Below are 16335 nucleotides of genomic sequence, written 5' to 3'. Positions count from 1 at the left end.
AGCAGTGAGCACTGATTCTTTATATCAGCAGATGGTTATTTTCTCCAGATATTTTTCTTGATCATTCAGTAAAAAACAAACTAATTTTGGGAAGCATTGAAGTTATGGAGAGTATACAGGATTTCAGAACGTAGAGACAGTCATCCTTAATATTGGTTAAGTATTGTTTCCACATTAATACCCTTTTGGAGACCACATGCTTTAACAATGTCACCATGTGTCTTTTCCACTCAGGATTATACAATAATCACATCCTCATTAAAAATTACTCAAAACACATTTACAATTACTTAATACTCACGCAATATCCACTCAATCACAGTCCTGTTGAGAAACTGTTTTGAACACAAACTGCTGACTCACATAGGTCCTAGATCCTAGATCCACCACTTGGAATTATATAATCCCGAGTAAATTACTAATCCTCTCTGTGACTTGTATTCTTCCCTGTACAACTGGAAAACAGCCATGTTTCACTCAGGAATCTTAATGAGTGTTGTCTTGGTTACTGTTCTATTGCTGTGAAGGGACACCATGACCAAGGCAATTTGTAAAGAAAGGTATTTAACGGATGACTTGAATTATGATGAAGCCAAATATGGTTGTTGGAGTAGTAGTTGAAAGCTCACACCTGACCAGCAAGTTGCAGGTAGAGAGGAGGGAAAAGAGAGGAGAGAGGAGAGAGAGAGAGAGAGAGAGAGAGAGAGAGAGAGAGAGAGATACAGAGACAGAGACAGAGGCAGAGAGACAGAGACAGAGAGACAGAGACAGAGAGACAGAGACAGAGAGACAGAGAGAGAGACAGAGAGAGAGACAGAGAGAGAGAAGAGGGAGGAGAAGAGAGACAGAGAGAGAGAGAGAGAGAGAGAGAGAGAGAGAGAGAGAGAGAGATAGAGATCTGGTCTCACCTCCCCCAATAACTCTTCTGCAAACAGTTTCACTAACTAGAGACTAAACATAATAGCTCACTGGGGGCCATTCTCATTCAAACCACCACAATGAGAAAGTTTACATAAAACACTTAGTATCATGTTTTACAAAAATTAAACCCTCAAAAACATTATCTATTGCTATGTTGGATATTTAAATTGGCTTCAAATTTTTACTGTTATAATTAGCATTAGGACAAATGTTATTGCACATAAATTTCCTTTTTTTTTTTTTTTTTTTTTTGGTCAGTTGATTCTTTCCCATACATCTTGAGCTCCATATCTCTAGTATTTTTCAAGGCAGTGTTCTGTAAGTGGGCTTCTTGGGCCACAAACACAAACCTCTAGGAGACTGCGTTGTTTACTTCTTCCTTTGTTAGTCTTTGTGTCTGTTAAGAACTGAATTATAAGAACTTAGATCAGAGCTAAACAGGAGTGTCATTCTCTCTACTTCTTTCCAAAAGAAAGAAGAGTCAAAGAAAAAGGAAGTCTTTTTTTTTTCCTTAAAACACAAATATCTCCTTTGGTTCCTGTCTTTCTAATCTTACTGTGTAACAGCATTTAAGGACTATCATCCCAGGCCAACCAAACCTGTGAGGGTAGAATTCAATACCATCAGACCAAGGGCAAAAATTTGGCCTAGTGCATATGTACTGATTGGTAAAGTGAAGACACTGAACATACAACATCAGGCAGGCATCAGAAGCCCAAGGAAGAAACAATGGTATCCCCAACAAATTCACCATGACACCTGGAAAACTAAGCCATATCAAGAATTATTTCATGGGTTAATGACCATACCATTCGTGTATATTAAAGGTGGCAGGGTATACAGAGACACTGCTAAGGGACTCTTAATTTATGCATTCCTCCACTGTAAGTATGTTTACAGAGAAAAAGGCATGTTGTTGTGCAACGAATAAGACAAAGGAAAGGAAAACAATCAGATGCTTTTAAAAGAAAATTCCCCAAGCCATGTGGCCCACATAGAAAGGAGGGTCTGAGGTCAAAACACATCAAATTTTTTGCCTGTTAAGATTCTCCAAAGCTCCAGCTTTATTTTGGGGCACAGTGCTCAGGTCTGAATAGTCTAGTAGCCCCTTGGGAAGAAAAGCCCACACCTACCCGCTGAGCAATCTCACTAGGCCGTCTATCAGAATTCTTGAATTGTTACTTATTCTACAGAAACACAGTGATTTATTAGACCAGGAGAAGATAAAAATCTCAACGAGGAGCCCCCAAATGGCTCACATTTCAAGGAAGTGTGTTTGTTTCACAGTTTATTCTACAAATTATAATTCATCTTTTATGGGTAAAGGACAAATCTCTAGGTATAAATAAGAGAAAATTTGGAAAACATTCTATACACTATTATCTTACTTGCATTACATTTAATGGCACCTATATTGAGTTCTATTGAGATGCTTGTTTTTCCTTCTTTATGCACTAAACACCCTGAAGAACTAATAAACACGGAATCAGGAGTGCTGGTGATGCTACAGCCAGTAACTTCTCAGGAACAAAGTGAAATGAAGTTTCCCGGCATGCTCACACTTGCCTTCCTCTGGAAAACCGTCCAAATAGGTCTCTGTCTTCTCTGGGAAACGTCTACTGAAAGTTGCAGTTCAAGCACTAATTAGTCACTATGAAGTTATTGCCTTTCCCTTGGCGCTCTAACTTCATAAAGGGATTTCGAAACTCGAGCCCTTTTCCCTTACAGAGAGGTCTGCAGGACAGAGAAATGTTGCCTATTTGTCCGGTAGTACTGGTTCAGGGAGATAACTTTTCAGTATTAGTTTGCTACAAATTGTTGATGAATCATCTTTCGCATTTCTGATATTTTCTGCGTTTAGAGACCCAAGGGGTTTTCTACAGCAGCTGTCCAGGTTGGTGAGTTAGAGGACTTCAGTGGTTCTGAGTCCCCCGAGACCTCACAGCCAGACCAAATCACCTAAGGCAAAGAGGATCGTGAGGACACTAGCCAACAGATCTTCTTGAAGACACAGAGGCAGTGCGCATGAGCAGTCATTAAGCCAAGCTTAAACTCTAGAAATAAGAGCAAAGAACTCTAAAGAGGTGTGTAGAAATGCCGGACTGTGTGTAGTAGCTGACTGTGTGGCCTTGGGAGCGCACCTTTTACCTTGCTGCTTGAGGCCCTGGGAACCCAACCCAGAAGCCTGTTCTGTGTGCCGTCTCTCTTGCCTTTGGGACCGTCCAGACGGTGGTGTTTGCCTCTGTTTTCTAGTTGAGTTAGCTAAGGAACACAAGAAGCCGGAACACTGCACCTGGGAAGATTGGTAACTAGTAATTCTCTCTATTGTTGGGGTGAAAGATGGGTCTCATTACATATTCCAGGCTGGCTTAGAGCACACTCTGTTATCCAGACTGCCCTTGAAGTCCTAGTGCCTCAGCCTGCAATTACAGGTTAACAGCCACCACACCCAGCGCTTCTATCTTGAAGGTCTGTCTGCTGTTTAGAGCACAGGGTTCTCACACTCCCTTTACAGAAGTGTCTGGGATTTGAAGAGCTCCAAGATCTGCTCAGGCATTTTCAATGCAACCGGTCCAGGGTTCCCACCCTGAGAAACACTGTGCTTGAGATAATTTACTCAACTGAAACCAGCTTGGAAAACTTACTATGAATTGGCCACCGCTATCCTGCCTTGAACAAATTCACCTTTCTCACATGTTCTTTTTTTTCCTCTCTCAGACCACCCCCTTCTTCATACCATCTCAAAATATTCGGAGTCCTGTGTTTTCATTACCATCACCTCAAACTAAGCCTGTTTCCTCAACATCTGTTCACGATAAGGTGTGAAGTAGTTGGTGCCATACTACTACTTACTACCTTCTCACTTGTGTATTTTCATGGCGAGCCCTACATTTGAAGCATAGATTTATTATTGGCATACATGTAGAGCACATAGACAGATGGCTGAGAGAGGGTTGACTCAGGCCATTCCTGTGTCAATGAAGGAGCAAGAGCTTATGCCATTCAAGACACCTAACTCTTCCTATAAACGACCTGTTTCAGTTTCTCTTTGATGTGCGTTTGAAGAAACTTTTTATTGTGTCTTAGTTGGCAGTCCTGAGAACTAAAACAAGGAAGGCAAGTGCTCTACCACTGGACCAACACTTCAGCCTGAGACAAGGTTTTTTTTTTTTTCTTTTGATGCTTGTGTTCTCCTCGTTCATCTGTTCATTCATTGGTGAGCTCTCACTACATAACTTAGGCCAGACTTGAACTCAAACCCTCTTGCTGCAGCTATCCATGTGACAGGATTATAGGCATGTGCACCCATGCCTAGTGCCCAAGACCAGGGTTTAAAGGCAAGGAAAAGATCTCTTCAGAGAGCTGTAATATCGAGAAATGCCTGCTAGCCTAGCTGGATAGAATTTTGGAAGTCAGTGAAACCCATGTAATCATTTTAGAAAATAAAATTGGAAAATCCTCTATGGAAGGAACATGGTTGTTTGGGCTGTACTTCCTTATACATAAGTTATTAATTGCTTTGAGTTTAGCTGTTGGAAAAAACCCTTCCTCACCAAGCAAACTGGCTAACCTAAATAACTTTTTATAAATAACAGAGCAACCCATTTTTTCTTTTCAGTCACAAGTCATGTTAATCTTAATCTGTGTAGATTGCTTCTTCCTGCTTTGATTTGAATTTGTACTTACAAGGCAAAGAAACTTGTTGTTTTCTTTTTTACCTTCTTTTTTTATTCTTTTTTACCTTCTCTAGAATAAAACTTCTCCAAGGTATAGATCTTTGTCTCCTTTGCTTACTGGGGTTCTTAAGCACTTGTAATGCCTATCATGTGGTAGGATAAATTAATATTTAATTAACACAATAATAAACTATTTTTATGGATTTTTAAAAATATTATTTATTATGCATACAGTGTTCTGCCTGCCTGCCAGAAGAGGGCACCATATCTCATTATAAATGGTTATCAGCCACCATGTAGTTTCTGGGAATTAAACTAAGGACCTCCGGAAGAGCAGCCAGTGCTCTTAACCTCTGAGCCATCTCTCCAGCCCCAATGGATTCTTTAAAAAGTAAATAGTAAAGACTTGCTAAAAGTGTTTGAGAAACTACTACTGCCATTTTCCTAAATCAGTATAGCTTCTATTTCTAAACAATTATGCTTATGCCCACAGATAAGTGTAGCTCTTAGGCCTCATCAAAGAAACCTTTTTTTTTTTTCAACAGATGGAGACTACCACAGGGATCCACAACTGTTCAAAATGCTGAGACAAAATGACCATGGGACACACAGCCCCAATTAGCACATCTACAACACAACTCCAATACCCATGCCCAGGAGACACGGTAGAAAAGGGAGCAGGAAGTTTGTGAGAGCCAGAGGACCAAGATGCCTGCTGCAAGATTGTGTCTTTCAGACAGGGAGCTGCTCCCGTGATCTCTCAACAATACGGCTGCCTAAACAGAGCCTGCATAATGAACACACCAGTTGATGTGCCAATGAGGATGAGGGAAACTTCCTAAGACCTCACTCCTAAATGAAGAGCTACATACAAGCAATGGCTTTTGAGTGAGAATGAATTAGGTGTCTTCGGGGGGTAAGCTCCCTAATAGGCGATCCATGCGCTTATGTATGTGTCAGCCCCAAACACGTACATAAGCGCAACACTGAATGGATTCAGTGATTATTTATATATGCTTATATACATATGTTCATATACACATATATACATACACACACATATATGTATGTATATGAAGGGATCATGAGAGGAAGAGAGGAGGTAGAGGGTAGAGGAGAGATATAGGAGTAGAAAAGATGTAACTACAATGTATTTATGTATCAAATTACCAATAGAATTAAAGAAGATGATTTGGCAACATGCACCTTAAAATGTGCTTAACTCTTATTTCTTCTTCCTCTTCCTCCTCCTCCTCCTCCTCCTCCTTCTCTTCTCTTCTCTTCTCTCTCTCTCTCTCTCTCTCTCTCTCTCTCTCTCTCTCTCTCTCTCATTCTATGTATGGCTTGGTGTGTGTGCTTAACTTTGGATGTGGGTGATGTATGTGTGTATGTTCAACACTCTATGTGTAGTGTATACATGTATATGCTTAACTGTGTGTATGAGTGTGTGCTTGTGTATGTGAGGATGCTTTCTTCCATGTATATGCATGTGGAAGCCTGAGGCTGACTTCCAGTGTCTACTTCTTTTGTTCATCACCTCATTTTTTTTTTTTTTGAGACATGGATCTCTTATTGGACCCGGAGCTCACTGATGGGCTGGACTGACTGGCTAATCAGCCACTGGGATCTGCCGACCTCTGCCCCGCCCACGCCCCGCCCACGCCCCGCCCACGCCCTGTAGGTACAGATAGCTATTGCTGCGCAGGGCTTTTACAGAGGGGATGGGAATCGGAACTCAGAGCCTTATTCTTGCACAGCAATCACTTTACCCACAAATCCCAGCACCGTTTTTTTTTTTGTTTTTGTTTTTGTTTTTGCCTAGCTGGTATTTAACAATTCTTTTTTAGACATAAAGAAACAAAAGTTTAAGTGCAAATCTGTTTTTTTAAAAGCTTATCGATGACAATAAAATGAAGTAGCTGAAATTTTTGTTGAAATAAGGAAATGTGGGCTGGAGGGAAGGCTCAGCAACCAAGAGCACTGTCTGCTTTTTCAGAGGAGCCAAGTTGGAGTCCCAGAATCCACCTTTTGGCACAAATGTAACTCCAGTTTCAATGGATCAGATCTCCTCTGGCCTCCTTAGGCATTGCGTGCCTGTGGTGCACAGCCGTATATGCAGGCAGAGCATCCACATACACAAACCACAAAAACATAAAAAATAAGAAAATTATTAAATAAGTCATGGTATGTCTATAAACTAGGAGAATGTGTGACTATTAAACAAGGTGTTTAAGAACTCAGCAGAGTAGACTACATAAGCAAACCAGAACACACTGCGGTACCAATGAGAAAAATGTAAGTGCATAGGAAAGATAAGCATAAATTCATTAACACATGAGTAGTCATACAATAAACAAACTTTCATTGTGTTTGCAAAGAGAAAAATATGCATTTGAACTTTACTATTTTTAATTTCTCTAATATTTTCACTGTTTCTCATTTCATGTGTCACAGAAAGGATATGTATCAAAGAATAGCCTGTCATTCCTTTTAGCTAATGTATGAAATGCATAAGCTAACATGGCTAATAATGGCTGCTATTTCACATTTTATGTAAAATTTCTCCTTATGAAATAAGAAACTTTAAGCTTAGATGTAGGTTCTCATTCCCCTTCTATCATAGATGGAGGACCTTTGTCTTTAAACATTTGTGCTGGATGTGATGACACACATCTGTAATTCCAGCATTTGGAGGGCTGAGGCAGGGGGACTGACGCAAGTTCAAGACAAGCCTGGTCTATGTTACAGAGCGACACTCTATCTAAACGAACAAACAAACAGACATGCCGGTGCACGCGCACGCGCGCACACACACACACACACGCATACACACACAGGTGCGTGCGTGCAATTTATACCATTTGTTGGCCTCCCCTTAACTCGTGTTGAAGCTTGATTATCTGCCCTTCAACTTTGGCAGAACTGAGCTACAACTATGAGGAGGAGAGTGACGAGCAGAGGTGATGAGAACACTCAGCATTTGAGCAGCCCAGTGCAATGACCCATGGGCAATGTGCTGCCTAAGCAAATCATGACTCAGTTTCTACATTTGCAAAATGATGCTAATTACACAGCCAAATATGGTGAATGTAGAAAACAAATAAGCTTATAGAGATCTGTGCTTTGCAAGTTTAAGTAAATTATGCTTAATTATACTCATTTGAGTAACTGTTGATTTCATTAAGAAAGAATCAGGTTACTTGGGAACGGGTCAGAGGTTAAGAGCTCTCCCAGAACATCTGGGTTTGATTCCCAGCACCCATATTGTGGCTCACAACCATCCCTAACTCCAGTTAAGGGGATCCATTAGGCAAACACATACAAACCTATAAACAAAACACTCATACACATAAAACCAAAATAAAATAAATTAAACAAAGAATTTAATTACTAAACAAATCTATTTTATATCGTGTGTGAAGTCTCAAGATTTTTAAATTTATTTATTTATTATTTATTATTATTTTTTTTTACCAACATCAATTTAAGACAGAATAAATTAAAGTTTAACTTCCAAAAAAAGATTGTCGCTCTAAGATTTGGGCATCAGGGGGCGCCAAAAGAATTTGACCTGCCTGGCTCCTTCCACTTGAAATCACAGTTCACAGTTACCAAGCTGTTACAGTAAGGACGGTGTGATTAATGATGTGGGTATAATTAAGCAGAATGTGCTCTTCCTGGCAAGCAAAACAGAACTTGGCATATCAACTATGCAGACAAGGCTCTAGTTCATAGAGCCATTCTGGAATTTTATGAGAATTATAATTGATTGACTTTATCATTTACTCACAACTGAAATCTATTTAGTGAAGATGGTGGTATTGTGGGGCATGACTAAATGTATATCTAATTATTAATAATAAGAATGAGATCTTTTAAATATCTATCAGTGAGGTCTTGTTGAGAAGCCATTAATCGCATAGTTAACTCTCTGGTGTTTTTAACTCTCTGGTTGTTTTTGGTATAGCGGCAATCAGTGTCAATTCACATTATTTGATTTTTTTCCTATTTTTGTGATATATTTTTTGTGATATATTTTGTGATATATGTTTTTAAACTCAGTGATACTTTCTGAAACAAGGACTGATAAGAAATCAGTGTAAGAATTGTCACCCCAGCTGGACTCAGTGGTGCACTCCTGTTATCTCAGCACTTGGGGAAGCAAAGGCAGGTGGCTCTCTGTGAGTTGGAGGCCAGCCTGGTCTACAAAGGAAGTCCAGGACAGCCGAGGCTACACAGAGAAACCCTGTCTCAAAAACAAAACAACACATACACACACACACACACACACACACACACACACACACACACACACAATTGTCACCAAACTCTGTGTGGAATCAGACCATGTGTGATGTGATGTGTTAACACCTAAGCATCACCAGGTGGTTTAAACCATTTCACAAATTGTCAACTTTAAAAGCTCAAAGTGGAATAATGATAAGATGATTTCAAAGTCATCATTCTCTAGAGAATAGCTTTTCTCAATGGTAGCAGGCAAGCTGAGAGAATGCTCAGAAAAGAGTGATCAAACAGAAAGCTGCAGAGAACGCAGCATCTGAACATACCTACCTGTCTGGGGAGTTTGGTGGACAAAGGGTGAACTCCAAGGCTGCCAGTTTCTTTTACCCATTCCTTGACATCTCACTTGAAATACGTACTTGCTGTTTTGCTCCAGGTAGAATTCTGACTGCTGCACATGTGTGAAATTGGTGTCAAATGCTTTAACCTAAAATAGATGCACAATGGTAGTCAAGTGCTGTGGAGGCCTTTTGAAGTGGTTGTTCCATTCAGCAGATCTATGGAACACCTGCTAGATTGTGGACACTTCCTAGAGCCAGAGAAAACAAGCAAGAACATGGTACTTTGCAGAAAACATACCCTACTGCATGCAGGCTTTACAATTAAAAGCAAAACCCATACCGGTTTATATATGACAAGCTTGAAATCCCCAGAAATTCCAAACTATGATCAATTTTATACTTTGGGATAGCTGTTTTCTGTACCCCACCCCCACCCTGAGGTGGGCTGAAGGCAGGGAATGGAGAATTTAATTGTAATTACTCATAGCCTTTCTTTGCAGTGGATTTTTCTTTGAGTTAGGGTCTGACAAAGTCCAGGCTGATTTTGATCTATGCAGCTAAGGATGATCTTGAACTTCTCACTTCTCTTGTCCCCACCTCTTAGCCCTAAGATTTCTGGCATGCATTGTTGCCAAGTTACTTGGTGCTGGGGATTAAATTCTGGGCAAGCATTGAATATTTATATGAGTAATTTCCATGAATGATGAAAATAGCTCAGATGTTCATGATAAAAATTAAAAAAATACTCAGCAGCTAGACTGTTAAATTGTTCCTTATTGAGAAGTATGTAAATTGTACAATATGTATGAATGTGTGTGCACAAGTGAACGAAAGCAATTAAAACACTCAAGAGAGGTGAACTCTGAAAACACAATGGAAAGGAAACAGGAAAGAAAACAGCTCCGGAACACATTTGTGATTTTATTTCTGGTATCCTTTGTTATCAAACAAAGTGAAAAAACACACCCCAAATAAACCGGTTCAGCCAGAAGAGAAGGCTCCTAGGGCTCACAGCACATCCTCCCAGAAAGTGACTTACTGATGGTATAGACAATTGTGACCTGCCATGTGGCGTTGGAAATGGAACCTCGGGCTCTTTACAAGAGCATAGAGTGCTATTTTAACCAGAAGCCATGTCTCCAGTCCCTGAGTAAATTCTTGATAGAAGCTTAAGCTACCAAAAGGAAGACTTCAAGGTTAACAAGAAGCTGGAAGAGAGCCTGACATTCCTCAGAGGAGCAGGGAAGGGTGGAGGTGGGGGCGGGGGGGGGGATGGGGGAGGGACACCAAGCACCAGTCCATTGTATTGCTATAGTATTAGGGGCAGTTTATTATGAAAGGAAAAAGCACTCCACAGAATGAGAGTGAGAAAGCTGAAGGAAAGGCATGTGCTCAAAAGTACTTCGGGCCCTTTTTATACAGGTCATTTCCACAGCACTCAGATCTCCAAGACTCCAAGCCATCAGAGATAGCCTGCCCTGTGTTGATACAGGAGAAACTGGTTCCCCTTTGGGGTTCTTAAGTCTCCTTAATAAAACAGTTTAAGATAGATTCAGACCCAAAAAGATAGACATGGTATGTACTCACTTATAAGTGGATTTTAGCCATATGCTATAGGATAAACATACTACAATGCACAAACCTAAAGAAGTAACAAGGAAGACCCAAAGGAGGATGCTTAAATCTCAATCAGAAGGGGAAATAGAAAAGATAGAGGTTGAGCGAAGGGGACAAGGTAGGAGAGGGATATGAAGGTGGAGATCAGACCTGGGGAGAGTTGGGGAGGAGAAAAGAGAAACTGTGGATGGGGACATCTCTATGACAAGCTGGAGATCTGCGTCAGGGTAGGCTCCAGGGAGGACATGAGGTGGACTCTAGCTGTGACTCCTAGTAGCAGGGGCTATGGAGACTGAAGAGGAAACCTTCTAACTGACAAGGTAAACAGAAGGATTGCTAGCAGGTAAACAAAAGCATGAAATCAGCATCCCTCAGAAACCTGTGATACAGTTTCCATCTGTTAGGAAGAGCAGCTGCCTCCCACATCTGCCCCTACAGCTGACTACATTCAGCGACGGGCATCTGGCTCCCTATTAACGCACACCTGTAACACATATTAAAGTCCTCCAGGCTTTTCGGGCTCAAACCTTCTCCACTTGATACTCTGACTTCCAGACTATTGACCCCAACTCCCCACCCCTGCAATTGCAATCTGTCTGTTTAACACTGGCAAGGCTTTTCTGCCTTTTGCTATTCCCCCAAGGGATGGCCATGCCTGTCTTGAATTTCTGCAATACGTCTTTCTTTCTACCCATGGAGTGTTCCAAGTTTGGTGTTTCCCCTGTGTCCTCATTTCCAGGTAAAAAGCCCACAGGTGCTAAGGAATACATGCTTAGAAAGTAGAGAAGGAAAAGGAAAAGTCACACTGAATCTGAATGATTCAGAAAAATGGGCAGACTTGTGGCCCTTCATTGCTACTGAGCTAATTACTCTATCTCTTTAGCACAGCAAGTTAGCCCACTTTCCTAGGGGTTGTTCCTTAGTTTGGAGATTCTTAGCCTGTGGGCCGCAACTCCTTGGGAGGGCGAATGACTCTTTCACAAGGATCGCCTAAGACTATCGGAAAACACAGGCTTTACATTATGACTTACAACAGTAGCAAAATTACACTTATGAAGTAGCAATAAAGACATTTTTTATGGTTGGGGGTCACTACAACATGACCTATAATAAAGAACTATGTTAAAGGGCCACAGCATTAGGGGGGTTGGGAACAATTGCCTTAGCTAAAGTGATTGGCTCAGCACAAATGGAATGTTAGGTCTCTGCCAGCCAGAGACTCTATTCACTCAAACAGGAAGTCTTGCCAGTCTAAAAGAGTGATAGAAACATCTTAGCGAAATGGGTCCCCTCTTTTCACCCATTCCTTCTTCAAGATGCAAGACCTCTTTTCTTCCTCCTGTTTGGAATTAGAGGCAACTGCACACGCTGACTAAAAGCACTCCTGTGAACTTTCCAATTTCTTTGCAACATGTAAGAGGGGGCACACGCTCTATCTCCTGGGTCTGACCTCTCCTCAGACAATCCACCCCCTTCAGTGTGCACTTTAAGTTCCTAACCCGAATCCTTTTGTAATGGCGCCAGAACACATGAAGGGGCTCAGCTGAAACAGATGGCCTTTAGGAACCTCCTGGTCCCTCTACCCTTACTGCTGGTTCTCCACACTCCTCCACACTGGCCCCTATCATGCTCTGGTGAGTCATCTTTGGAACAACTGTCATCTCTGGATCAGCCAAATGAAAGTTAATGTTAAGGCAGGCGCCTCCCTTGAGCTTGGCATTGCTCTAAATCAGTCAGTTTTGGGGATGCCCAAACTCATCCACGCATTTGGGAGGAGACCAGGAAGCAGAGGAGAGCAGGCTTCCCTTACTTGCCTCCACTTGCTTGACTTGCCAAGCCTCATAAAGGATACTGCTCACCCTTGCCCATCCTTGCCCACCTAAGAGTCTCCTTTCAGGTGCTTTTTCGCAAAATGCTTCATGCTCGGGGCAGAACTCATACCCAAGTGACCAATTTGCTTTCGTAACATCATCTCGTCCACAGACAAAATTAAATAATGATTTTCAATGGCCTAAACATAGTTCCTTTGATGTAAATATTTGTACAGACCTAGATTTTATGCAGCACAGTGGCAAATGGTTCAAAGATTTCTATGGCGAATGCCTTTTCTACCTCTACAAGAGCTCTTTTCTCTACAGTATTTTCCACACAAAAGCTTCCATTCCAGAAAGCCTTTCTCCAGCTGGTTGGAGACAGCAACTTTACTGCAACTGCTGGCCTCATTCCTAACCCAATTCTTTGCTTTGCTCCTATGACAAGAGGTCTGTTTTCTCCAGCGTTAGACTTGGGTTCTATCTCTCTCCTCTGGTACATGATGGTTCATGCTTGCCACTTCCTAGCCCTCTGGGATCTTCCTAAAAGCATCCAGAATTTTCTTAGACCTGGCCTGGTGTTGACACCACCGTGTAGTTGCTCCTCATCTCGCTCTATACAGGCGTTCGTGACTAAGGTAACTACCATCTTGTTCTGACTCCATTTTGTGTTTACTTAGACATCTCTTGGCTTTCTACCCCACAATAGTCACATCTACCTTGGCAGCACATTTGAGGTTTCCATGACTTTGAACATGGTCCAGATATACTAACCAAAATAATAAATATTTATACAAACTAAACATAAGCTAAAATAACTGAGGAAGTTGTAAGTTAAAAAAAAGTTATACCATGTCTAAAATAATTACTATATTCTGCCAGAGATGAATGTTACAATTCCCCTGACCATCATCTAACTTTTATGTAAATGATGGTCTTTGTGGCTTCTGCCTTTGAAAGTGCTATATACCTGAGGTTTGGCATCAAGAGATTTTTTGAGGCTTGATCTGGCTCCTGGTCACTAGCTAATAAAGGACTCATATACTTTTAATTGGTTTAATCTAGTATGGTTGTATGTTTCTTGTGTGGCTTATTATAGGTGCCCCACCCCATCTCCAGGGTTGTACATCACAGACGCCATGACTGCATTTCCAGTAAAATATATACCAGCCCCCAATTGCTGTTTCTCTTCCTGGCCAGTCCAAAGCATGTTCACATCCTCAATCTTTCTGGAATGTGGAGTCTACTTCACCCATGCTAACTTTTGACTAATTCACTTATCTACAATGGGTCAATTCAAAAGACAAATAATGAAAAGCAGGATAAGTGGATTTATTCAATTAGGGGCTTCGATATGAAGTTTAGGTTCAAGTAAAGGGCAAAAGTTATGCATAAATAAGTAGTCCTAGTTAAGGTGTGGTGCACCCATCACTACCGTTATGGATCCAGTCTGTCTTTTAAAGTGGTCTAGGCCAGCCTGGTCTACAGAGTCTGTCCAGGACAGTCAAGGCTATATAGAGAGACCCTGTCTTGAAAAACCAAAAAGAAAAAAGGAAAAAAAAGTGGTCTGACAAAGCTGTGTGAAGTTTCTCTCTGGGAGACAAAATATCCCCTCTGGCTGGAGCTAGAATCCCAATCTTTCCTTTCTCCCAGTAAGAGATTCCTGGTGGGGAATTTCAACATCTTGGGGACCATTGTTTCAATATTCTAATAGCAAAAGGGAGAGGCAATTCCCCATCAGGAAAAGACATTTATACTTGATAAACTAAAGTCAGTGAAATGAGCATATATGGATTTGTGAACATATGTATTTATTGGTATTCAATAAATTCAATGTGGAATGACACAAATGTGTCTATGTCGATGACATAGCTCACTTAAACACAACCAGCATTGGAGGTCTGGTCTTATTTTGTAGTTTGGACTACATTATGGTTGGTTTATTTTCCTATTGATATTTCTAGACCTCCTTAAACCTTGTTTATATGTCTCAACCCAGTCTTGGAATCCAAGAAGAGATTGTGAATTGAAGTTCTTTGATGAAGGTAAATCTGTATTAAAGATCTTGCAAATTGCTAGATCTTGGCTGATCAGAAGACCTGATTGTGGAGAGATGGAATGTTGTAGTTTATATCTCATATTTTCTTGGGCTTTCTTATCCCCCTTAAGCCATTTGTCTTAAGTTTTGCATTTGGCCTAACATTCTTTTAGGTAAATGTCTCGGAATGCATTACTTAGCCCTCAGACCGTGGCATCCACTCCTCTCACGATTAACACGCTATGTCCCTGTGTTATCCAATGATTACTAAGGCACAGTGAGCAGGAGATTGCTGTAGATTGTACAGTTTGAAAGCATAGCTGAGCTTTGACTAAAGCCTGTGATCTGAGACACAAGGCTTTCCTTAGATAGCTGCCTGTCTCTGCTCTCCAGCTATAGCAGATGAAGGCAGCATCACTCCAGAACTGAGGAGAAAGGTATGGTCCTTTTCAACTTTTGATTCTTTTTCACTCTGGCCTTCAAGTATTCCCACAAGGAGGCATGACCTAGATGAAAATATAAAACAAAGTTTCACCCTGGCTATTTTTGACTTAACTGGAAAATTATAGAAAGAAATGGTGATTCGCTTTTTTCTGTGTGAGTGGATGTACTTTAGAAGCAGTTAGAAGGGCTAAGATGTGGGCTTTGAAACCTGTTGTTTTTATCTTATGAATATTATCTGGATATATGGAACAAAAGAGCTTGTGTAAGGCACTTAGTTACTAACTATATAAATTTGGAAACACTTGGCTTGACTCTTCCAGGCTTTACTTCATTTATATAATGAATGGAGTTAATACTGCCTGTCACACAGGGTTGTTGTAAGGATTACAGGAGCTAGTGAATGTGATGGGGGTGGGAGGGACAGATAGAGGCATCTTTATATTGGCTGTAGAACAGTTTTCTTAGAAAAATTCCCTCCATGGGGAGGGGAGGTTCATGAAGTTTAGGAGGTAAACAAAAAGTCACTCCAAAGACCAAGACAAGAGAAACTTGGAAGATTCCCCAGGGCTCCTCTTCAGCATCAAAATGAGTAAACAGCTGTTGGAGGAGGGGCCTCTGCCTGCTGTGTGCTGCTTAGAACAGAGAGAGAGAGAGAGAGAGAGAGAGAGAGAGAGAGAGAGAGAGAGAGAGAGAGAGAGAGAGAGAGAGAGAGAGCGCTCCAGGGTGGATGGTTTCAGTGAGTCATCGCCAGTGTTGGGGTTTTTGGTGATGCAGCTGCTTTTGAGTCATCCCTGCTCCTGTGCGTAACTCTTCACTCATACTCTGTGGTGTCTTCATTTATCTAGCTTATATAGAAGCATATTATACTTGAAAATAATAAAAACACATTTTCCAAATGTAACCAAACTAGACCCATTCCCTAAGTCAGACTAATTCTGTGATATGATTTTATTACTGAGCCTCAAACAGATACCTCGAAGATGCTCTGGCTAAAAAGCATTGCCTCCTCACTTAGGCCCACAAGGAACCAAAGCAGGAGAAAGGCCACATCTCACTTTTATTTCAGGTCCCATTTGTCTCCTGTAGTTTGGCTGAAGGCACAGGGACAAGTCATTGTCCTTGTTTCCTCTCAGGTAACATTGGGGTCTAGAAAGAGCAAGGTTACCCAGAACCACTCTCCCACCCACATGAGGGCATGGCTCAGTGAAGGGAGGGGATGCCTCCTCAGTGAAGGGGAGGGCATT

The 16335-nt window shown here is 41.2% G+C and overlaps 1 protein-coding gene across 1 annotated transcript in view; it reads right to left on the bottom strand.

Annotated features, from left to right (window-relative positions):
- The window catches only part of IL23R (interleukin 23 receptor), a 62071-nt gene that overhangs the window by 15809 nt on the left and 29927 nt on the right, over window positions 1–16335 (bottom strand). The window contains exon 8 of the mRNA XM_084784795.1: window positions 9171–9327. Coding sequence (XP_084640921.1) covers window positions 9171–9327 — 157 coding nt within the window. The remainder of the gene's footprint in view (window positions 1–9170; window positions 9328–16335) is intronic.

The sequence above is a fragment of the Acomys minous genome, assembly GCF_964271855.1.
Source record: "Acomys minous genome assembly, chromosome: 6".
NCBI classification, from domain to species: Eukaryota; Metazoa; Chordata; class Mammalia; order Rodentia; family Muridae; genus Acomys; species Acomys minous.
Note: the sequence above shows the minus strand (reverse complement) of the source record. Positions and strands in the feature narration are given on the sequence as shown.